The sequence below is a fragment of the Blastomyces dermatitidis genome (genome assembly GCF_000003525.1).
Source record: "Blastomyces dermatitidis ER-3 genomic scaffold supercont1.15, whole genome shotgun sequence".
Taxonomy (NCBI): Eukaryota; Fungi; Ascomycota; class Eurotiomycetes; order Onygenales; family Ajellomycetaceae; genus Blastomyces; species Blastomyces dermatitidis.
Genome location: NW_025544788.1, coordinates 1,100,628 through 1,123,234, shown reverse-complemented (window position 1 = coordinate 1,123,234; position 22,607 = coordinate 1,100,628). Strand labels below are relative to the sequence as shown.

General features: G+C 39.4%; 6 protein-coding genes across 6 annotated transcripts; 3 read left to right on the top strand and 3 right to left on the bottom strand.

Annotated features, from left to right (window-relative positions):
- Nucleotides 1–663: 663 nt before the first annotated feature.
- Nucleotides 664–2,919, top strand: BDCG_17994 (uncharacterized protein; the record flags this gene model as incomplete). The annotated part of the gene is made up of 9 exons (XM_045427031.1): nt 664–776; nt 833–895; nt 1,002–1,047; nt 1,125–1,184; nt 1,247–1,558; nt 1,624–1,680; nt 1,847–1,863; nt 1,971–2,089; nt 2,162–2,919. 9 exons carry the CDS (start codon nt 664–666, stop codon nt 2,917–2,919), a joined length of 1,545 nt encoding a protein of 514 aa, XP_045282960.1.
- A 75-nt stretch (nt 2,920–2,994) lies between these two features.
- On the top strand, nt 2,995–4,645 carry BDCG_17993 (uncharacterized protein; the record flags this gene model as incomplete). Its single annotated transcript, XM_045427030.1, has 4 exons — nt 2,995–3,416; nt 3,509–3,997; nt 4,100–4,333; nt 4,402–4,645. The coding sequence occupies 4 exons, from the start codon at nt 2,995–2,997 to the stop codon at nt 4,643–4,645; spliced, it is 1,389 nt and encodes a 462-aa protein (XP_045282959.1).
- A 115-nt stretch (nt 4,646–4,760) lies between these two features.
- Nucleotides 4,761–5,894, bottom strand: BDCG_09484 (protein fluG; the record flags this gene model as incomplete). Its single annotated transcript, XM_045425276.1, has 1 exon — nt 4,761–5,894. The coding sequence occupies one exon, from the start codon at nt 5,892–5,894 to the stop codon at nt 4,761–4,763; it is 1,134 nt and encodes a 377-aa protein (XP_045273809.1).
- A 359-nt stretch (nt 5,895–6,253) lies between these two features.
- On the bottom strand, nt 6,254–6,532 carry BDCG_17992 (uncharacterized protein; the record flags this gene model as incomplete). Its single annotated transcript, XM_045427029.1, has 2 exons — nt 6,254–6,462; nt 6,526–6,532. 2 exons carry the CDS (start codon nt 6,530–6,532, stop codon nt 6,254–6,256), a joined length of 216 nt encoding a protein of 71 aa, XP_045282958.1.
- A 114-nt stretch (nt 6,533–6,646) lies between these two features.
- Nucleotides 6,647–8,926, bottom strand: BDCG_17991 (uncharacterized protein; the record flags this gene model as incomplete). The annotated part of the gene is made up of 4 exons (XM_045427028.1): nt 6,647–6,834; nt 6,948–7,397; nt 7,450–8,191; nt 8,255–8,926. The coding sequence occupies 4 exons, from the start codon at nt 8,924–8,926 to the stop codon at nt 6,647–6,649; spliced, it is 2,052 nt and encodes a 683-aa protein (XP_045282957.1).
- A 974-nt stretch (nt 8,927–9,900) lies between these two features.
- Nucleotides 9,901–11,132, top strand: BDCG_09482 (uncharacterized protein; the record flags this gene model as incomplete). Its single annotated transcript, XM_045425275.1, has 2 exons — nt 9,901–10,580; nt 10,625–11,132. The coding sequence occupies 2 exons, from the start codon at nt 9,901–9,903 to the stop codon at nt 11,130–11,132; spliced, it is 1,188 nt and encodes a 395-aa protein (XP_045273808.1).
- Nucleotides 11,133–22,607: the final 11,475 nt, after the last annotated feature.

Here is a 22,607-nt window from a genome sequence, read left to right as displayed (position 1 = left end):
GGTGTGTTGCCTGGTATTTATAACTAAACCAGGCGTATAAATAATGACCAGGAGGGGTCAGTTCACTATCCATAGCGCTGTTCTCACAAAAGGGCAAAACCCTGCTGCTTACGACCACCGCACATTAGGCTCAGATACTTCCGCAGCAAGAATTGTCAGGACCATGCATAAGCTGCATCTATCTGTCCACATGACAGGTGTCGCCGTCTCATTAGCAGAGTGTAGTCGTACCCGGGCGCAAGCCTCCATCACCAAGGGAGATGGCGGGATGTCATAGATCAATGTCCCCCCACCCCCACCTTGCCCCCCTGGTTCCCCCCTCCTCCCCAACCCTCCCTTTTTGCCTCTTTACCCCTTTGCCCACCATAGCTGAATGGTGCATATGATATTTGTCACCTCTATGATCCTTACAAAAGCGTCATTAATCCACCCGAGGTAGTGAGAAACAAAAAGCTCATCCGGAAAAGGTCGCAAAAATTCAACTTGATATTCCTTACCCTATCCCTCTTGTTACACTACCCCAACTGCAACGCACAAGAGCGCACGCGCTTGGTTGATTACCACCTGCCCCTGAACATTCTGCAAGAATATTCGATGCATCAGTATTTTGGCTGGGGTATCTCCAGTTGAGTTCCCTGCTTTTCCATCTTCTTCAATATTCCCATGCAGGCACCACGAGAAGGCCCAGATGGCAGACATGCCGCTCAATCGTCGTCGATTAATTTGAGCAACGTCATCCAAGTTCATCCCAATGACAGAATGAGAGTTGAGGCGAGGTTAGTTCAAAGGTTATTCTACTCTCCCTCCGTGCAGGCTCATGTCATCTGTTCAGTGTGATCTCTATCCCCGGCTACCACACTCCACCAGTCAGCAAGTGGGGCGTCGATGATGAACTGTATAGGGCGGCGATAGCTGTGGATTCCGTCTCTGCGTTTGCACATATATATCTATCGACCAGCATATGCCTCACCTGACCACTTTTCGTGGGAGAATTTCCTCAGGGCAGGAAGTGACTTGGCGGAGCACTTGGCCCAACTTTCGACTGAGGTAGGTATTGCGATAGACCCTAGCGCTGGCCTAGAAGACGTCCATCACGTAGTGTTATAATACTAACAGATCAACAGTTTCCACAACGGCCAATTATCTTCATTGCCCATTCTCTCGGGGGCGTGCTCCTCAAGAAGGTATATATCATGTTGTTTCTCTGTTTGACAAGTGGTTCACATTGTGGATTAACCACCAAAAGGCGTTATTCTTAGTGCATCAAAACCTACAAGATCCGAGGTTCAAGTTAGTCGTAGGCTGCTTATCAGGTATTTTATTCTTGGGAACGCCTCATGGTGGGGTCACGGATGAAGATACATTACTGCGTCACAATCGGATCCTGCACAAGTGCGCAAAGATCGCAACGCATAAAAGGAAACTCCCAACCTCGAATATCTTCCAATTAGCAAATTTGGCCGTTAGGTTCGAGCAAATTTCTTCTATTCCTCTCCTGTCCGTATTTGAATGTGGGCATCACCTGTCTTGTATGCAACGGCTTCTCGGGACAAAACAGGTAAGAAAAAGCAGAATGCGATTTCGGCGAGACTCGGATCAATTTTCTTACCCTTTGGTAACTAGGCACTTGTTGACGAACAAACCGCTACTATATCGTCCAGCATGGAGCGCCTATTTGGGGTACATCTTTCTCACAAAGAGCTCTGTAAGCTGTCTTTGCTCACGGATCAAAATTATTCAGCAAGAGATTTTCTTCGTACCTTATTCGGGAGAAGCCACTGGGCAATATTTCTAGCTCTAGGCGCTAGTTAACGGTTAGTTAACTAACTAACCAATGATTGCTAAGCAAATGAAAAATGAGCTGTACGCTGCGTAAAGAGTGGTCAACAAATGGTTTCTCAATCCCCTGTGACGTCGAATCCACTCAACCCGCTAAACCTTGCTGACATTGAACTACTTGGGATAACCAGGAAATTGACCTTCACTTCAGAAAAGGGCTCGCACGTGTATAAAGGTTCCGGCAAATCAACTCACCAGATTCCACGTCGCTTACTCCTCCTCTCGCCAAATTCAGAGCGACTCCTAAGCGGTAGAAAATGCCGCCTTCCCTGCTTTTCACTAGCCGGGTACCCACCAAACCGGGACTTCGTTGGTTGAAAAGACATACTTGATCTCATGGACAAGCATCTCCTTCCGCGCGAAATGCCAGACTCAGGAAATGTTCACAGCACTCGCCTTTTTGCAATTTGTGGCATGGGTGGGGTTGGAAAGACTGATATCGCGATTCAATACGCCTACTCTAGGAAGGAAAAATTCGGGGCTATCTTTTGGCTCGAGGCAGGGGGCGTATCACAGCTGGTATCCGATTTTGGTAGAATTCCAACTCAGCTAGGGCTTGAAGGTCCAGATGAAGCCCAAGATCTTGAAAATAGCAAAGAGATAGCCAAGGCCTGGTTGAACAAAACTAATAGGAATGAAAATCAAGAAGGCGGAGCGGAAGAGAACTCCATTTGGTTATTGATCTTTGATAATGCTGACAACCTGGATATCATTGCCGACTACCTGCCATACGATGGAAATGGTTCAGTGTTGATAACGAGTCGGGATCCCTTTGCCAAAACACACTTCCGCTCGGATGGATCTGGCATTGACTTGGATCCGCTTTCAACAGTTGAGGCGGCCACTCTTCTCCGTAAGCTAGCTAAAGGATCCACGGAGATTGAGGATGAAGATGAGTTGGCGGCCTCAACCGAGGTAGCTACCCAATTTGGTGGTCTGCCATTAGCCATGACACAAATGGCGGGGTTTATTCGCAAGAGACACCTTTCAATCCGAGAATATGTAAATTTATTTGCCTCTGACGCTCAATATGTGGAGACACGTAATGTTAGCAATGCCGAACAGGAATATCGATACTGATACACGCTTGCCACCACTTACAATTTTCGGGATCTTAAACGGCACGCGAAGAAGCTTCTACAGTCCCTCGCCTTCATGAACCCGGATCGGATCCGGGAAGATATATATATAGATCCACAAAGGTCCAGGGACCAAGGTAGCGGTTTGTGGGTAGCATCGACTTTTGAGAGCGCCCATTATGAGCTCCTATCATCCTCCATCATCAAACGGAATGTTAGCAGGAAGGAATTATGGATTCATCGGGTAATCCAAGCAGAGGTCCGAACAGGCATGGACGCCCAACAGTGCTACCAAACCTTTAAAGAGGATCTGTATCTCCTTTCAGAGATCTGGCCTCCGGGTGATCTTTGCAGGCAGGCAAGGGAGCGTTGGGCATTGTGCGAAGATTTATTCCCGCACCTAGAACAGCTTTACCAAATCTACATTGAGTACTCTCAAGCCTGGGCAAGATTTCCGGTAGATCCGGCGTTTCCCATCCTTTTAAATGAGGCCGCAGTGTAAGAACTCATGCCATGCCCCATATAGCATACAACTTACAGTATAAAATTAACATAGCGAACAAGAAATAAACGCTAATGGCCCGTCTTAGCTACCTCCACGAGCGAGGCTTCTCCCACGAAGGGAAAGCATACTTGACATTGGCGCTTGACTTGTGCGGCCGAGATAATATCCTCCAAGAACCTCTAGTCAGCGATATGCATCTTACTATGGGTGCCCTGTCAAATGAGACGAATGACGCCCAGTCATGCCTAGAACACAATATTATTTGTCTTACACGACGTAAGGCTGAAGCAGGGAAGAACAATAAGCCAGATCTAAGGTTTGCCTTTGCTCATAGCCAGCTTGGTATCGCATACATGATGATCGGAAAGTTTGCTCTCGCCACGGAATATTTCAAACAATGCATCGAGATGATTAAGGGGCTTGATGTGGACGTGGACGAATTTGGTTTCCCCGTTTGCAACCTCGGATTAGCATACTGGGTTCAAAGAGAACTCGATGCTGCGGACGAGACCCTGACAGACCTATTGATGCAGCGCGAGAAGAGGCATGGAAAGTTAGACAGAGTTTCTTACAAGTAGGTTTGAGACCTATAAATTTGCATGATAGTGATTTAAAAATCATTTACGCCCGTGACCTTTGGTGTTTATAACGTCGGATGCTGATAGATCACGTTCAGAACGGGCAGGGTTCTTCAGGCCCTTGGAAATGTAAAGAACAGCAAAGCCGCGCGACTCGCAGCGGATGGAAATCATGAAAGCGCCAAGAGACTCTGGGATGAGGCATTCAACATACACTCAGAATGCCTCAAACAGTATGAGTCAACTTTGGGAAAATCCAACCATCGGACAGCGGACGCTTGCCACAAGCTAGCTGAACATCATATTCGATACAAGCAACACGACTTAGCACAGTAAGTACATCTTCCGTTATCGTAATTAAGATGTTCGGATGATTCCTAACAACAAATAATATTGCCAGGGATTACCTTGATCGGGCTATGAGTATCTGGGGCGATCGGCAATGGTTTAGAAATGAGTCAGCCCGCTCATCGTTCCTCAGAGGTGTTCATCTCCTGTCAATGGGTGGCGAAGAGAACAAAAAGAAAGGAAAGTGGTGGGTAGAGCGGGCAAAACTACTTCGGAAACAGATACTCCCAGATGAAAGGCCAAGAGAGCTGCGAACTGTAGACTTCGATAATCTTGTTTGCTTTTGGTCGGTCTGACGTGCATTTCTGTCCTTCTTTATTTATTCTTGTTCGTTATCTTTATTTTTTCCACGCCATACTATCTATCTTTCCTCATTATCAAACATGGGGGAACTCCGTACTGTCTGCCTATCTAAAAGTAACCCAAGAACTTCTGTCTGCGCTCCTCATCGGTCATCTTCGAGAAATATTCCACTTCCTTCTCCTTAACCTTGACGTATTGAGAGAACAACTCCGCTCCAACCCAATTTTGTATCTCTTTGTCATCCTTGGCATAGTCCAAGGATACCTCCAATTCTTTCGGCATACGTTCTGTGATTCCAAAGGCTCGGAGCTGCCGCTCAGCTTCTTCAAAAGTGAGTGCTGACGGGACAACCTGGCAGTCACGCACCGACAATATGATGTTTTGCTTCATACCATCCATCCCAGCTGAGAGCATAACAGCCGTGAAAAGATACATGTTGGCAGTGATATCCAAGAATCTAAGTTCCCAACGGTTTGGACCAAATTGGCGGATAGGAAAGTCTTTGTTATGTGTCCCCCAAGCTATCCATTCTCCTGCACAGTCCCCAGCTACTCGGTGGTAACTATCATAGTTTGCCAGACCAAATGCGCAAAGAGCTTTCAATTTATTCAGTACACCGGCTAAGAAACAGGGGGCATTTGGCGCAGGATTGATAGAAAGATGGACGTGGCAGCCATTTCGTGGGCCGTTAAAAACCGGTCTTAGGGTCATCATAGCCTGTAGGCCATGACGGATACATATAGTGCGAATTGTCTCCTGAGTCATCATGAGAGCATCAATAGCTTGAATCGGTGCAAGTGGCGATAGTGCAACCTCGAACTGATTTATAGTTTCTGTGTGGAAGTGATATATTTCAATCCCTGACAGTTCCAATGAGGCAACAATGTCCTCCATAATAACCAAATTTTCAGTTCGGAGGCCAGCTGTCATGGAACTGCCAACCAGCCGATCGAAGGATTGTGCGAGGTTGGAGGATTCATCAAGAAGGACGAACTCAATTTCGGAACCCATCAGCAGTGTCGATTGGTACTGGGCTTCGAACGCAGCCAACACTTCATACAGAAAATTTCTTGGGCACCTTGCAAGAGGGTTTGTCAGGCCAAGGTGGGAGGTATAACACATGACGGACGCATGCGCTGGAGCGAACCCGCAGACCATAAGCGTTCCCCAGTCCGGGCGCAAGTTCCAGTCTTCAATTCCATCAGGGAAGCACCGTGGTTCAGTCGATATAGGTAGGACCATGCAATTTTGAGCGAGTTGACAGCAGTCCGTCCCACTCGCGATGCGAAAGCATCGAGGTTTGGTGGTTATTCAGGTACGTAATACTCCAGAGTAATCGACCCATTGGAGGCAAATGAATTTGATATCGGGGTGAGCGTCGAAGAACTTTTCCACAACTTCTGCGGCCATTATATTGGGAAGCGGTCCACACTTTAGAGCTAAGTGGGTTGGATATAAATAATAATATATTTTGGTGGGCAACTTTGCTTTAATGATGATTAAACTAATTAAGAAAGCAGGGTCCTGGGTAGCATTTTTCTCTTTTGTTTTCTCCTTTTCTCTTGCTTTTGATAAAAGAGGGCCTTTATCACCAATATTAACTAAGTTACTGTGAACATGGTCAGGATAGGATCGGAATGACTAACAGCCTCACCAACAAGGGTCGGCCCGAGATCAGGACCCCACCTTCCTATTCTGGCCGAGGTTGGGGCTCCATTTTTCAGCACCCCCAGGTATGTAAGAATGAAGGCGAAGTGCAAGGTATGAGATGGTGCATAATCTAGCCTGGGAGTATCCTTCAGCCAAGAACCTACCAGCAGCGAACATGTCAGAGTAAAACATCTTCCTCGGAGTAGAACTTTTAGGTACGTACATTGCATTGGCGAGATGGCACCATATCAGCATGCACACCGTATGAGTGTGGTGACCAGCCTGCGTGGCAAGAAGCATGCCTGCGTGCCTCTATTGCGCGGGTCTTAGCACCCACACCTTTCCTACATGCTCTTAACATGGGCTGCAGTAAGGGCGAGGGTAACAAGGCTTGAGATAGACTCCCCCAACACCAATCCACTAGCAAGGAATATCATATCGCCTTCACTTTCCCCGCTCCTAACTTTACGAAGCCAGAATGTAAGACCCCCAATGACACGTGTGATGGTAAAAGACGGTACATTGTAAATTCCTAGTAAACAATTAGTGTTGTTCGCTGCACTTACGGGATGGGGGCATAAAAAAGTGTGACTATGAAATACGACCGAAAGAAAAAGTATAGGAAAAAAGAAAAAGGCAGCAGACCAATGGCCAATGATACCCCACTGGGAATTAGCTTTTGCCACCATCGGGTTTCATATCGCATCTTGACTATCGTAATCAGCATGGAGAGAATAGCAGCTCCCAAAGCAAACGGCGCAACTCCTTCCGGCAGACCCTGACCCATCACTAGCCTTGCCGTACTAAGGACAAGGTATGATGATGGGACCCTGAATAGAGGTCCCGGTATGGGATATTGTGACGCATAGAGTTTGTATATGCCGCACGATATGAGAGCGCCGAATAGAGAGCCGATGATTTGCCCATAAGTTTGCGCTCGTGGATGTGCTCCAACGAGACTTCCGATTTTGAAGTCGAAGGAAATATCCCCTGCTTGGTTTGCACCTGCTTGTGCGAGGGCGGCGGATAAGAGGCTGATAATTATGCCATTCGCGTTGGAATGGGGTATTAATGTCGCAAAGACTAACTGCGATACTAAGGAATGATGTGAGCGATCGTAGATACTTAATGAAGAGGGGTTGCATACCCAAGGCGCTTTCGGGATTATAATCCGTCTCCGCTAAAGATCGTATACCTATCACTGCCATTGGGAGTGATAGAGCTATTGCCAGGATAGTGTGGTACCATGTTATAAAGTTCCCGAAAGTGAAATTTATCGCCAGGATGCAAATGACGACGGAAACTAAGAACCCCAACCCCAACGCTCGAGATGTGATAGGGCTGTCAGACAAATGAACCCTTTCCCCTTTTAACGGCGACCACCGATTCGATGACCGGTCCACCACTTGAGAATCACAGAATTGAGGTGTCTCAAAGTCGTCATGAGTTGGCACAGTCTGATATCGACCTCGAGGAGGCCGTGGGTATGTCACAGAGTCGTTCTTGCTTCGCAGAGCATCCAGCTGCCTTTGGAGGCGTCCGACGGAGAAAAAATACTTCCAAAAAGGCCGGACAATAAACCAGGAAAGTTTGACGGAAGCGTCTGCGAATAACGCGGCCAAGCTGACCCATATAATCCACCCTCTTGACCCGGTTTCCCAGTCATCCACGTCACCGGGGGCCCAACCTTGGTGTTTGGCATATGGCGACAAAATTCCCCAGCCAATAATGGCGCCGATAAACATGTGCAACGGAATTATGGGCCCTGTGATAATTCCCTGTCCTAAGAAACCTGGAGAAAGGTCCATACTCCAAAGCCATTCACTCGCCGCATGCGATCCGAGAATGGGTAATTTCTTTAATATGGGTACGAAGTAGATAACAATGGTCTGAAGAAGTATATCAGCAGGAGGCCACGCTGCGAAATTGAATAATACAGAAAATAGTCATACAAATATTCCAGATCCAGTAGCACCCTGGAAAAGGCGATTCATCCCAACCTTCCATCTCCCACCGCTCCCGTGCGCAAGTAGAAGTAGCCGCTCTTCCACAGGAGTTCCAGACTGCCCTGCTCTTGGATTTTCCTCTGTTAAGCTTGGGGACAATATGCCACCTGGAGCAGTTGAAAATTCGGGAGGCACGTGATGTATCGTGTTGATAAGATGCGCAGTTGCTTTGGCTCCGGGCCAGGGCAACGTCTCTCGCACAACGAAATGCTCCCGAAAAATCGATGCGAAGATCAGGCCGAAGAAACAAAGGCCAATTGACCAAAAAACAAGGCTTTCCCAAGCTATTCGTAGTGGGCCATTCTCCTCCGGGCCGATGAGATATTCAAGAGCTGGAATTATACCAACGAACCCAGCAGTTACTGGCATACATCCAGTAGCTGTGGCTACGCTGATAATTAAAACATTCTCAGCAGGCGTCAAAGGGCTTTCTATGCATCTTGAGAACAGTTTGAAGACGACAAATCCCAGAAGGCCCGAGACCATGGACATTTGACTGGCCACGCCAATTCGGAGTCCATAGTAAGTGTTGGAGAGGTTGACCAGGACACCAATCAACAGGCCAGAAAGGAGGGCGCGTACGGTGAAGCTTCGATCCATGGCAGCAATTTCAATCATTTTCTCATAAAAACTCAAGCTGGCTTCAAAAACCGCTGCCAAAACTAGGCCTTTAAGTCCTTCAAGAAGGCCCAGAGAAGTCGTGACGCCGGTAGAGGAGCCCAACCAGTTGAGTTATCAGATTTTTTTTGCATCAGAATCAGCGTTCTTGGCTCGGTAGTGGATGCGGCGACTGTAATTGGACAAGACATCACTGAAAGAAGCTAGACCTGAGGACCGATGACAGGGAGAAGAGGATATAATTGAGTAAGACTGCGGGAATTTGGCGATGACTTGGACATACTCTGTAGTTACTGACTTGTGCCACGTTTAAATTACGAGTTAACTAGTTATTATACTAAATTATTTAACTATTTAAGCTTTAAATCGAATGCGCGGTACGGAGTACATTATATGTAACTGTACATATATCACATACAATAACAGCTGAACTGGCCTCCGTATCGGACTCCGTAGATGTAATATATTTTGAATGGTTCGTAATAATAAAATGCAATAGGTCACTGATGAATTATCAATTAGAAGTATATCAGCAGCTGTAAGTTAACTCCTCACTACCAGACCTTTGTTGCTTCACTGTGAATACTATTTAGGTCATTTAGGCTGCCTTCTGCAACAATAACACATAGCAGAACTCACAGCCTTGTTCCATTCCATTTAACAGGAGGTAGAAGGTAGCAGATATCCCTTGCATAGCACACCATATGTCCGACTGCCGGGGTAAATAAAATCTTTTATATCTTTCAAGTGGTATATTTTGCTCTTGATACTGATTATGAGCAGCAGGAAGATAATTCCGGCGGGAGGTCGAAGCCCTTTCCCAGCAGTCGAGTCAGCGCAATGTTTACCCTAGGCCGGATCTTTACATCCTCGACAAATATCTAAAGTCTTCACCCAATTCAAGATTTGCTCCAAATGATCCAAATATCTCCTCGACAGCAACCGACGAAGGTGTTACTAGCAACTTCGTAGTGATGCATGACATAAAAGAAGGCACGAACGCAGCCTTCGGGTCAAAACCACATGATATAGACAACTTTGCGTTGGTACCGAAAAAGAAGCCACACCTGTTATTCATGCGAGGCTATGGCTCAACCCAGTGGTTGGCAACTATTGGAGAGATATACAAAATTAACCCTGAGCTATATCGACGACATCTTAGTTTCGAGCCATTTTCATCGGGAACCCAGGAATTTTACTCGTCACCCGCCCTCCCATCGTCCTCAGTTCGAATTTTCGACTTGACCATTTCAACTGTTTACTGTCGAAATGTTGCAGACACTGCCTATGAGCCTGAGGATCTACAAGAAGCACGTAAGCTTCAGGCGCGAGCGTTGGATCAATATTTCAAACAGTTCTGTGATAGGGTGCAATTGGCGGACTCCGTAGTGCGGAAATGTTTGCTGCTGAGCAAACGAGAATACGTTTTAGAACAAACGATAACAATTGAGGTACGGCACCGAGAGGAAACTTGCCACGCTATCGTGTGGCTTGATAGCGGGAAGGATCTCTCCCACAGCGTCCAGGGGCCATGGAGTCCACTCTCCGGTACCCGGCCCTGGGAGACACGCTTCGTTCCAGTAATAGTACATCAAGCAGTCGACGCTCGATCTCATTCAACAATAGATAGATCTGAGCCGGTAATGGGATCCAGGTCCGTCCCAACTTTCAAGTGAAAACAACCCCCCCCCCAAGCAGACAAGAGACGGAGTGGAGAGCCACACAAAACATCTGCCTACTTCCATTTCAATACGGATCAATGATCGATCGGGAAGTTGCTGAACAAGATGCATTGTACGCCGTCAGCGAGGTCTTCCAGTTCGCTGCATCTTCAGAACTCCAGTTTCTAAACCTTCTTCACGGCCGTATTAAGCACGAGCTCTCCTTCACGGGTGAGCAGCAGAAGATGGGTCGTCGCAACGACGCTGTCTCGTTGCTAAATCTGAGATTCATAAAGACGCAGCTCATATCGCACGCTCAACGCCTCGCCGAAACCGTCAGAACTCTGGAAACTTGCGATTTGCTAGGCTGGCAGCGCGATCAAGAATCTCCCAAAGCACAACAAAGAGCCCGCCTACTGCTCAGCGACTTTGGGTACCTACTCCAGCGTGCGGAGGCGTTGGCTAGGAGTGTGACTCTGGCATTGATACACTGGTCAATAGTTCCATACTGGAAGAGTCGAAGCGGTCCACAGAGAATGCTGTAAGAGTTCAGAAACTTACGGTCCTAGCTACCATCTTTATTCCTTTATCGTTCGTTTGCACAGTTTGGGGTATGAACTTCCAAGAGCTGGGCTCGGGTACCCAGCCTGTTTGGATGTGGTTTGTTACAGCAGGGTGTATACAGAAAACTTGACCTCGCTAAGTGCGCCACTTGACCTCGTTACATAATCATGACCCCGACCTCGCACAATATGTTGGTGATTACTACACCTACTCTTGGAGGATAACGTTGTTGTGTTGTAATCTAACTACGCGAGTTACACTAAATAGGTTGGGGTGGCACGTGACTAGGGTAGGTGTAGTAATCACCAACACCCCCCCTTGCTACACCGTGGTCTATAAGCCACCACCCGGGGCCTCCCTCATCCTCAAATCTTTCAAAAATGCAATAATAATTAATTACATCAATCGGACCCTGATTTCCTCATTAGGAAAGGCGTCCGTACAGCAATAACTGTAAAAATCAAGAAATACATGCAAAATCCATTGATCCGCTGTATCATCATTATCATTCAATCATTCCTTCTTCTCAATTCTCTGAATGTCAACCCTTTTGATAAAATCTTCAAATGCAGGCTTCATCAGTGACTTGGTGAGGTCATCAGCTATGTTCACTGTAGAATCAACATGTTTCATCATGATTTCTCCTTTTTCAATCAAATCACAGAGAATATGATATCTAATCTCAATATGATGCAATCTTCATGTTAAGAATTCTTTCTTTGCTAGATTAATTGCTCTCTTATTGTCAACTTATAGATGTGAGCATATTTTCACTTTTTCATCATTTATCAATTCAGTGTCATATAACATATCATTCAACCAGATTATCTCACAAGCTGTCTTGCTAGCTGCAATATACTCAGCTTCTGTGATTGATTTGATAATAGATGTCTGTCTCTGCAACTGTCATGAGATCAGTGATCTGTTAATCAATATAATGTAGCTGATAGTCAATTTGTATTGAGAATCCACCCCTGTTCAGTCTGAATTGCAGTATGTCACAGAACTCAGGTCATTTTCTATCTCCTTCTTGTACAATATATCATGGTTTTTCATCTTCTTGACATAATGTAGGACATGCTTCAACACTGCTCAACATGCTTTATGTGAATATGAGTTAAAATGTGAGAGATAGTTGACTGTGAACACCAGATCTGACTGACTGCTTGAGATTAAATATTGCAATGATTTCAATTCTTGATAATATCTTGTAGCTGTAAAGTCATCATTCAATTCCTTTCTCTCATCAGATGAGAATTCCAGTTGTATGCTGACTGTTATTGAGATGCCAGTCAGATTTATCTTATTCATACTGAAATCTTCAAGAATCTTCTCAATATAACAGCTTTGTGTAATCACTAGATTGTTATTTCTCTGGCATTTAATCTTCATCTTAAGATATGACTTGGTCTCTTCAACATTCTTTGTCTCAAATCTCTTTGCAATCTTTCTCAATACTCAGTCTAATTGCTGTTCTTGAGATCTCATCACTCAATAATCATCAACATGCAGTGTCAGATAGATCTTGTGAACAGAGTAATATAGAAATTCACTGTTATAAAATGATATCTTAAATCTCAATGTGATGAGATGTTCTGTTGCTAGGAAATATCATACTCTCATGACTTGCTTCATTTCATATAGACTCTGACAGAGTAGTCTTATCAAGCTCTCTCTGTCATGCTTAACATCTGTGAGCAGTTGTATATAGATTATCTCATTCTGTGGTAGTATGTCATTCAAAAACATGAATATATAGTCAATTGATTTGATCTTTCATTCTTTGACAGTTGATATAGTGAATAGACTGTGTGATGTAGGCCCTGATATCACTGCAGTATACAATCTTGTATAATGAATACCCTGTTGTTGCAAGAACTCTCTAATCACTCAGTGAGCTCTAAAATAGATGATTTCTCTCTTATTATTGAATTTTCAATCATATACTCATTTATCTGTAAGAATATTCATTTCTGAGACCTTCTCAATAATAATATATATCTTCTTCTATTCAAATATCTTAATCTTCTTTTTCATTATCTTATATCAATAGTTTCAGTCTGAGCTTCTCTTGACTTCTGTCAGTGTAGTTGATCAGTCTGTCAGAACACTTAGAATAGAATCATTCTCATTAACAGAGTCTTCAGACTCTTCATTCATGACAAGCTGTGTCTCATTATCTAGAAGATAGATTGAATCAATTGCACTCTCTAAGTTCTCATTTACAATCATCTTCAAAATATCTGACTTTTTCTTTATAAGATATTATAGTAAGCAGTGCTGTCATCTCTCTCTGACATTCAGAATGTCCAATTCATTAGGCAATTCATTGAATTCTCTCACTGTATTTACAGGTGTATTTGCACTCATGTCAAGAGCTTCATTAAATATGATATCTCATGCAATCTCAAGACAATGTGCAATAGAATCCCACACATGATATTGATGTAATTCTTGATATTCAATCAGCTGTCATTTCTTGTCATCAGTTCTATCTGTGAGCTTATTTGACACTTTCAAATCCTTCTTGTAGACCTTGCACCCTCATCTCTGTATTCAATGAACAGAAGATTGCATCTCAGTTCACACTTCAAAAGATATAAGTGATGTTTCTTTCTTACATTCAAATATCTTTGTTAATGTTGAGAATGTATTGATTATTATGATCATAGCTTGCATTGCTTCATCTCAAAGTTCTCTTTTTAATTCACTATTAAATAGTAGGCTTTGTGTCTTTTCTGCAACTATTCAATTCGCACATTTCACTGAGTCATTTGATTGTGATGTGTCAGGTGTAGTCATTTCATACATTATTTCTTTGCTCTAGCAGTAGATCTTAAGTTCTTGACTTTTGAACTCTTCTTCATCATCTCAGTGTAGAATTCTAACTCAATATTGTGTAGTTATCTCAATATCTGTGATGAAGTTCATTAATCTTGCAGTAGATTCTTTCTTTTTCATTATAAGAATTATTCATCTATAATGAGTTGCATTGTCTGTTATACTTAATCAGTAGCTTGCATCTTCTCTAGTGAAAGTGTCATTCTCATTGAAAAGTGTTTTTCCACCCCCTGCCAGATTGATGAAAAATCTCATTACTGACTTAACAGCTTGTGTCATAGATGCAAAGGTTGAATGTGTCATTTTTACTTGTACACAGGTCTTGCAGAATGGCAAAGCTCTGTCATTCTTTATTCTCATTTCTAGTTGTGAATCTGCTGCTATTTTTGTGATATCTGCAGAATTCAGATGTTCTAGCTTTTAATATCATTGCATCATCATAAGTTCTATAATCTTTGTATCATTTCTTTCAGATAGTGCCAATATTGTGTCATCTTTCACTCATAATGTATTCACAGGTTTAAAATCATCATTGAGCATAGCAAACTGAATCAAGTCTCTGTATGTAATCAGTCTTTCCATCTCATAGATATCATTCTCATTTAATCTTGCTGTAAATGAGAATATGCAGTCAGAAGACATAATCAACATAGCATGATTATTTTCATATATTAACTGCTTATAGGTATAACTCTGATATACAAGCTTACTCATACTCATGAGATTCACTTCTAACTTTGAGATATAGCAGACATCATTTAACAGTATATCTGTTTCTTTCACTGAAATCTTTGTATCTTCTATAGCTGCAGCAGAAATCACTGTTCTGTCTGCTATTTTCAACATCACTTTCATCTTCTGAGATTTTGTCATGACAAGATCTCTGTGAGATGTGACATGAGCATCTGATTCAGAGTCTAGAATTCAGATATCTTTTTCTGTCTGATCACTTACATAGGCCTTTTCTTTGATACAAAATACTTGCTTCATGATATTATAAATAGAAGCAGTATCTGTATTCTCTGCATTCTTGTCTTTATTCTTGTTTCTATTTGTATTGAAGTTTGAAGAATGTTTCTCAGAGTATTTCTTTCAATAGTCAGTCTGAATATAATCAATCTTTTAACAATGATAGCAGGTTCTCATATCATTATCTCTACATTCAGATTTGAATTCAGTGTTCTTGTTCTTGTCATTATCTTTCTCTTTGTCCTTGTCTTTCTTATTCTTATCTTGCATGTTGTTGATAGAATTTCTAGACACATCAGTATTTGCTTTATTCACAGCAGAGAGCTGCAAAAGAATATCACAGCACAGGCTTATAAAATTGTTCTCTAAGAGTTGAGTATTATCTTTGTCAATTTGATTCATTCAATTTCTTATGAATGAGGCTCAACCTCTGTTGACTTCTGTAAGCAGTCTGTTGAAAAACACAATATTCAGAATCTCATATTCTAGACAGATATAATCAGTTCTTATGACAATCAGATATTCAATGAAAGCTCTGTCAGATTCTTTGCTTTTGAAGATTATTTTAATAAGCTCTTTAAATAAATAAGTTCTATGTATAGCAGGTCTCTTGAAAAAGTTATTCTCTATAATAGTTCATAGAGTATAAGCTGATAATTTGAACTTCTTGAGTATAGTGAAATGAGTCTTGATCTGCAGAGTAATTGCAGATTATATATAATTATATAATCAAAGATTGTGTTCTTTTCAGAAATGTTGTATATTCATAGTAGTATTCTCATCAAGATCATTATCTTCAAGAATATCATCAGTTTCAGACTGCTCTGCAGCTAAAAGAATTTCATCTCTTCACATTACCTAGTTAATGAATTTAGTGAGAACTATTGATTTTTTGATAAGTCTTACTTAACTTCTGAATTCTTCAAGAACTTTTATTATAACAGATGTCTTCTCTTTCTATTGAAGGTATTCTATCAGATTCACTCTTATCTCATCACTTGCAAGAGTCTCATCTCTACTTGTCTTCATATACTCAATCTCATGCTGAAGTCTTGTAATTTCAAGCCTCATACAAGTCTTCTCACTCACTGAGCTATTGTTATTCTGATCACTTAAGTCTCTCACATTATCTGACATTTCACTGATGCCTTTAACTGAGTCTTTATATATATTAAACTTATCAGACTGTTCTTCTGTGATGATTTTATCTGGCTTAAATGTCTCTGAAGCTGCCTTCTGATTTATTATTAATATTGACAGTGATCTGTGATCTTGCATTTACTGCTCTAGCATTTTCTCATTTCTTTGTCTTAAAGATATGTATTCTTTTGTTAAGTCAGATGTCTCTTCAGATCTTAGATTAATCATGAGTTCAATTAATTAATAAAAAACATCTAGACACATGTAATAATACATGGAGATATAGTTGACATGTTATTATAGTTATTCATTGCTTGCAAAAGAGCTTCATAATCTCTTGAAGAATAACATTGTTATGTTGTAATCTAACTACGCGAGTTACACTAAATAGGTTGAGGTGGCACGTGACTAGAGTAGGTGTAGTAATCACCAACATCTACCCTAGTCACGTGCTACCTCAACCTATTCATTTAGTGTAACTCGCGTAGTTAGATTATAACACAATACAATAATATTATTCTTCAAGAGGTTATAAAGCTCTCTATGCAATGAAAAGCTGCAAAATAATATGCAATTGACATCTTCACATGTTGTTACAAGCATGTCTAGATGATTTATTAAGTGATTGAACCTATGATTAATCTGAGATCTGAGGGGATGCCTGACTTAACAAAAGAATACATGTCTTCAAGACAGAGAAATGAGAAAACATCAGAGTAGTAAATGCAAGATCACAGATCACTGTTAATATTAATAATGAATTAAAAGACAGCTTCTGAGATGTTTGAGCTGAATGACATGATTATGAAAGAATAATCTGACAAGTTCAACAATGAATATAAAGACCTGGTTAAAGATATCAGTGAGATGTCAGACAATGCAGAGAGCTTAAGTGACTGAAATGACAATAGCTCAGTGAGTGAGAAGACTCACATAAGACTAGAAATTGCAAGACTTTAGCATGAGGTTGAGTGAATGAAGATCAGTAGAGATGACTCTGTAGATGATAAGATGAGAGCAGACCTGACAGAATACCTTCAATAGAAAGAAAAGATATCTGTTATAATGAAAGTTCTTGAAGAATTCAGAAGTTAAGTAAGACTCATCAAAAGATCAATAGTTCTCACTAAATTCATTAACTACTTAATGTAGAAAGAGGAAATTCTTTTAACTGCAGAACAGTCTGAAACTGATGATATTCTTGAAGATAATAATCTTGATAAAAATATTACTATAAATATATAACATTTCTGAAAAGAATACAATCTTTGATTATATAATTATATATAGTCTGCAATTGTTCTGCAGATCAAGACTCATTTCACTATATCTAAGAAGTTCAAATTATCAGCTTATACTCTATAAACTATCATAGAAAATAACTTTTCTAAGAGACCTGCTATATGCAGAACTTGTTTATTTAAAGAGCTTATTAAAATGATTTTCAAAAGCAAAGAATCTGATAGAGCTTTCATTGAATGATTAATTATCATCAGAACTGATTATATCTGCCTGAGATATAAGATTGAAGATGTTATGTTTTTTGATAGATTACTGACAGAAGTCAATAGAGGTTAAGCATTCTTCATAAAGAATAGAATGAACCAGATCAATAAGAACAATTCAAGACCTTTAGAAGAAGACTTCATGAGATTATACTGTGACATACTTCTATGCCTTTCTACTGCGGAAAATAGTAGTACTGAATCCATGAAAAATCCCGCGAATAACGCCTAAGACAAGGATAAGAAAGACAAGAACACTGAATTCAAATCTGAACATAGAGATAATGATGTGAAGATCTGCTATCATTGTCAAAAGATTGATCATATTCAGACTGACTGTTGAAAGAAATACTCTGAGAAACATTCTTCAAACTTCAATACAAATAGAAACAAGAATAAAGATAAGAATGCAGAGAATATGAGTACTGCTTCTATTTACAATGTCATGAAGCAAGTATTTTGTATTAAGAAAAAGACCTATACAAGTGATCAGATAGAAAAAGATATCTGAATTCTAGACTCTGAATTGAGTACTCATGTCACATCTCACAGAGATCTTGTTGTGACAAAACCTCAGAAGATGAAAGTAATGTTGAAAATGACAGATGAAACAGTGATTTCTGCTGCAGTTATAGAAGATATGAAGATTTCAGTAAAAGAAATGAATATGCTGTTAAATAATGTCTGCTATGTTCTGAAGTTAGAAGTGAATCTCATGAGTATGAGTAAGCTTGTATATCAGGGTTATATCTATAAGCAGTTAATATATGAGAATAATCATACTATGTTGATTATATCTTCTGACTGTATATTCTCATTTACAGCAAGATTAAATGAGAATGATATCTATGAGATGAAAAGGCTGATTACATACAGAGACTTGATCCGAACTTACAATGATGCAATGACATTAAAAGCTAGAACATCTAAATTCTGTGAATATTGCAAAAATGGTGACAGACTCACATCTAGAGATGAGAATTATTGATCAACAAGCTTTACTATTCTGTAAAGTCTGTGTTCAGGCAAAAATGACATGTCCAACCTTCACACCTATGACATGAGCTGTCAAGCCGGCAATGAGATTCTTCATCAATCTGGCAGGGGGTGGAAAAACACTTTTCAATGGGAATGACACCCTCACTAGAAGGGGTGTAAGTTATTGATTGAGTATAACAGACAATGCAACCTGTTATATGACACCGAGTTGATGGATGATGAAAAAGTGAAAATATGCTCACACCTATGAGTTGACAATAAGGGAGCAATCAATCTAGCAAAGGGGGAATCCTTAATGCGAAGGTCGCGTCACATTGAGATTAGATATCATATTCTCTGTGATTTGGTTGAAAAAAGGGGAAATCATGATGGAACATGTTGGTTCTACAGTGAACATAGCTGACAGGCTCACCAAGCCACTGGCAAAGCCTGCATTTGAAGAATTTGTCAAGAGGATTGGCATTCAGGAAATTGAGAAGAAGGAATGATTGAATGGTAATGATGATATGACGGATCAATGGATTTTGCATGTATTTCTTGATTTTTATGGTTATTGCCGTACAGACGCCTTTCCTAATGAGGAAATCAGGGTCCGATTGATGTAATTAATTATTATTGCATTTTTGAAAGATTTGAGGATGGGGGAGGCCCCGGGTGGCGGCTTATTATAGGCCACGGTGTAGCAAGGGGGGGTGTTGGTGATTACTACACCTACCCTAGTCACGTGCCACCCCAACCTATCCATTTAGTGTAACTCGCGTAGTTAGATTACAACACAATACAACAACGTTATCCTCCAAGACAATACAGTAGAGGGATCCTGCAGCGCCAAGTCGCATGAAATATTTAGTACGCACGGCCTTCCTATATAGGCATAGATGCCACGATTCGGCGCTGCTGTGGCATAGGCCTTGTAAATATTGTATTCATCTAATTGAAAACCTCTTGTATGCCGGGTAATGAATATAATAAATCTGTCACTGTAATAAGCAGCTGCAGCTGCCACTGCCACTGCTGCCGCCACTGCCGCTGCCGCCGCTTGTACAGTTATTTTGAACTCCAATAATAATAATAAAAATGAGGTCTTTCATATTGATATCAGCCGCCTGTGCCATACACCCATTTTGATTTCAATCTTGAAAATATAAGAGCTTGATGGCAATAATGATGATGGTATGGCAATTGTGAATACAAATCAGAGGAATAGATAACATGAATAGAGAAAGGTCTATGTGTAGATGAACTTAATGATCAATCTGCCTTACAACAATAATATGAGATATGAGGCTAACTTGATGATGAAGCATCAATTATTATAACTAACTGAATAAGAAAGGCTGTACAGCACTAATTACATATGCATACTACATATGAATTCATGCAGAAACATCGCACATACAGATTCATCTGTGTGATAGTGATGTTAATTAAAAACATCACTGAATGTTAATTTACATGATGTTAAACTATACAAGAAAGGTCATTACTGTGAAAGATATAGACTGACTGTGTGATCATATCTGAGATCAGAATCAGATTTTTTAATAGTTTCATTATCAATTCAACTGATCTCATTACACAGTTTTAACATTAGATAGTAATTTCATACTGTCTCAGTGAGACTTACTGTCTACTCTTATCACATTTTTTAAATAAGATCATAATTTTCACTTCTCAATTTAAATTATTTTTATAGCTTTAAATGACTTTAAATCTTATTTAAGTGTTATCAAAAAGCATTACTTTTTAAAAAATTAAAAATAGTCTAAAAGAAATCTTAAAATGTCTAAAAATAGTAACTTTATATCAAGAATGAGACTAAATAAGATTAAATAAAATTACTTTCTTATTTTTTTAAGTTATGATTTCATTTTAAGATTTGATATATAGTCACTTTACATGTTTTTTTAATAGTCAGTCTCAGTGAGATTTACATCAAGAAATGTATGAGATCAGATTAAATAAGATTAAACATGAAATTCATAATTTCAGCAGTCAGTTTAGAAAGATGCTTGCAGAATCTCTCTAGTAATAATCAGTTAGTAATTAACTTTCAACCTTTTATTCACTCAGCTCATCAATCAATCAAAGTATGTATAATCAATTAAATGAACAGATAAATTCATAGAGAATATAAAGAGATATTTTACAGAATTTTAAAATATATTAAGATAAAAATATTTAATAATTAATTTTAAATTAATTTTAAATTGATTTTGAATTGATTTTGAATTGATTATTAATTGATTATAGTAATAAATATAGATTCAATCTATATATTTAAGGAATTAATAATTGATTGAAAATCAGTTGATAATCAATTCAGTGTAAATTATATAAATACTTACTTTATTATTAAATTCAAGAATAATTTCAGTATTAAATTAAGTTTAAATTAATTTTAAATTAATTGTTAATAAATTATAGTAATAAAAATAAATTCAATCTGTATATTTGAGTAATTAATAATTAATTGAAAATCAGTTGATAATTAATTTAGTGTAAATTATATAAATACTTACTTTATTATTAAATTCAAGAATAATATCAGTATTAAATTAATTATTAATAAAATTAGTAAAGTCTTCTTTATATATAAAAGTTATAATAAGAGAAGAATTGTTTTACAATTAATTAAAAATTATTTTACAATTAATTAAGAATTGATTATAGAATTAATTATAGAATTAATGTAACAAGCTACATCTGATCAATTATATAGTCTATTTCATTACACTTCACAGATTTCTATCACTTTGATTCTCAGTCATTAATTTTCAGCTAAAAACCTATAGAATTTCTATTCTTCTGTCTTGAAGTTTCATTATATATATCACTGTGTACATATATAAATATTCACTCTGATCATTGATTCTCACACTTTCTCTTTCTTTTCTTCTGTCACGCCTCTGGCCGCGCCAAGGCCCCGCTGCGGTTTCACATAGCTCATTGCTTTCATGCAGATGATTTCATTCTGTCTGAACTGGTTTTCAACCACTCTATAACTAGACTGACTGTGTGACCGTGTCTGAGACCAGGATCAGAATTTTTGATAGTCTCATTGTCAATTCAACAGATCTCATTACACAGTTCTAACTAGACTAGCCGCCGGGATCATGAATTTCATATTTAGTCTCATTTGATCTGGTCTCATACATTTCTTAGCATGAATCCCGCTGGGACTAATCATTAAATAAACATGCAAAGTGACTATATATCAGATCTCAAAATGAAACCATGACTTGAAAAAAATGAGAAAGTGATCTCATTTGGTCTCATTTAGTCTCATTCTTAGCATAAAGTTACTATTTTTAGACATTTTAAGGTTTTTTTTAGACTATTTTTAATTTTTTAAAAAGTAACACTTTTTGATAACACTCAAATGAGATTTAAAGTTATTTAAAGCAATAAAAATAATTTAAATTGAGAAGTGAAAATCATGATTCTATTTGAAAAATGTGATAAGAGTAGACAGTAAGTCTCACTGAGACAGTATAAAACTACTATCTAATGTTAGAACTGTGTAATGGAATCTGTCAAATTGATAATGAGACTATCAAAAATTCTGGTTCTGGTCTCAGACACAGTTACACAGTCAGTCTAGTTCTAACATTAGATAGTAGTCTTATACTGTCTCAGTGAGACTTACTGTCTACTCTTATCACATTTTTCAAATGAGATCATGATTTTCACTTCTCAATTTAAATTATTTTATTGCTTTAAATAACTTTAAATCTCATTTGAGCATTATCAAAAAGTATTACTTTTTAAAAAATTAAAAATAGTCTAAAAAAAACCTTAAAATGTCTAAAAATAGTTACTTTTATGTTAAGAATGAGACTAGATGAGATCAAATGAGATCACTTTCTCATTTTTTTCAAGTCATGATTTCATTTTGAGATCTGATATATAGTTACTTTGTATGTTTATTTAATGATTAGTCTCAGCAGAATTCACATCAAGAAATGTATGAGACCAGATTAAATGAGACTAAATATGAAA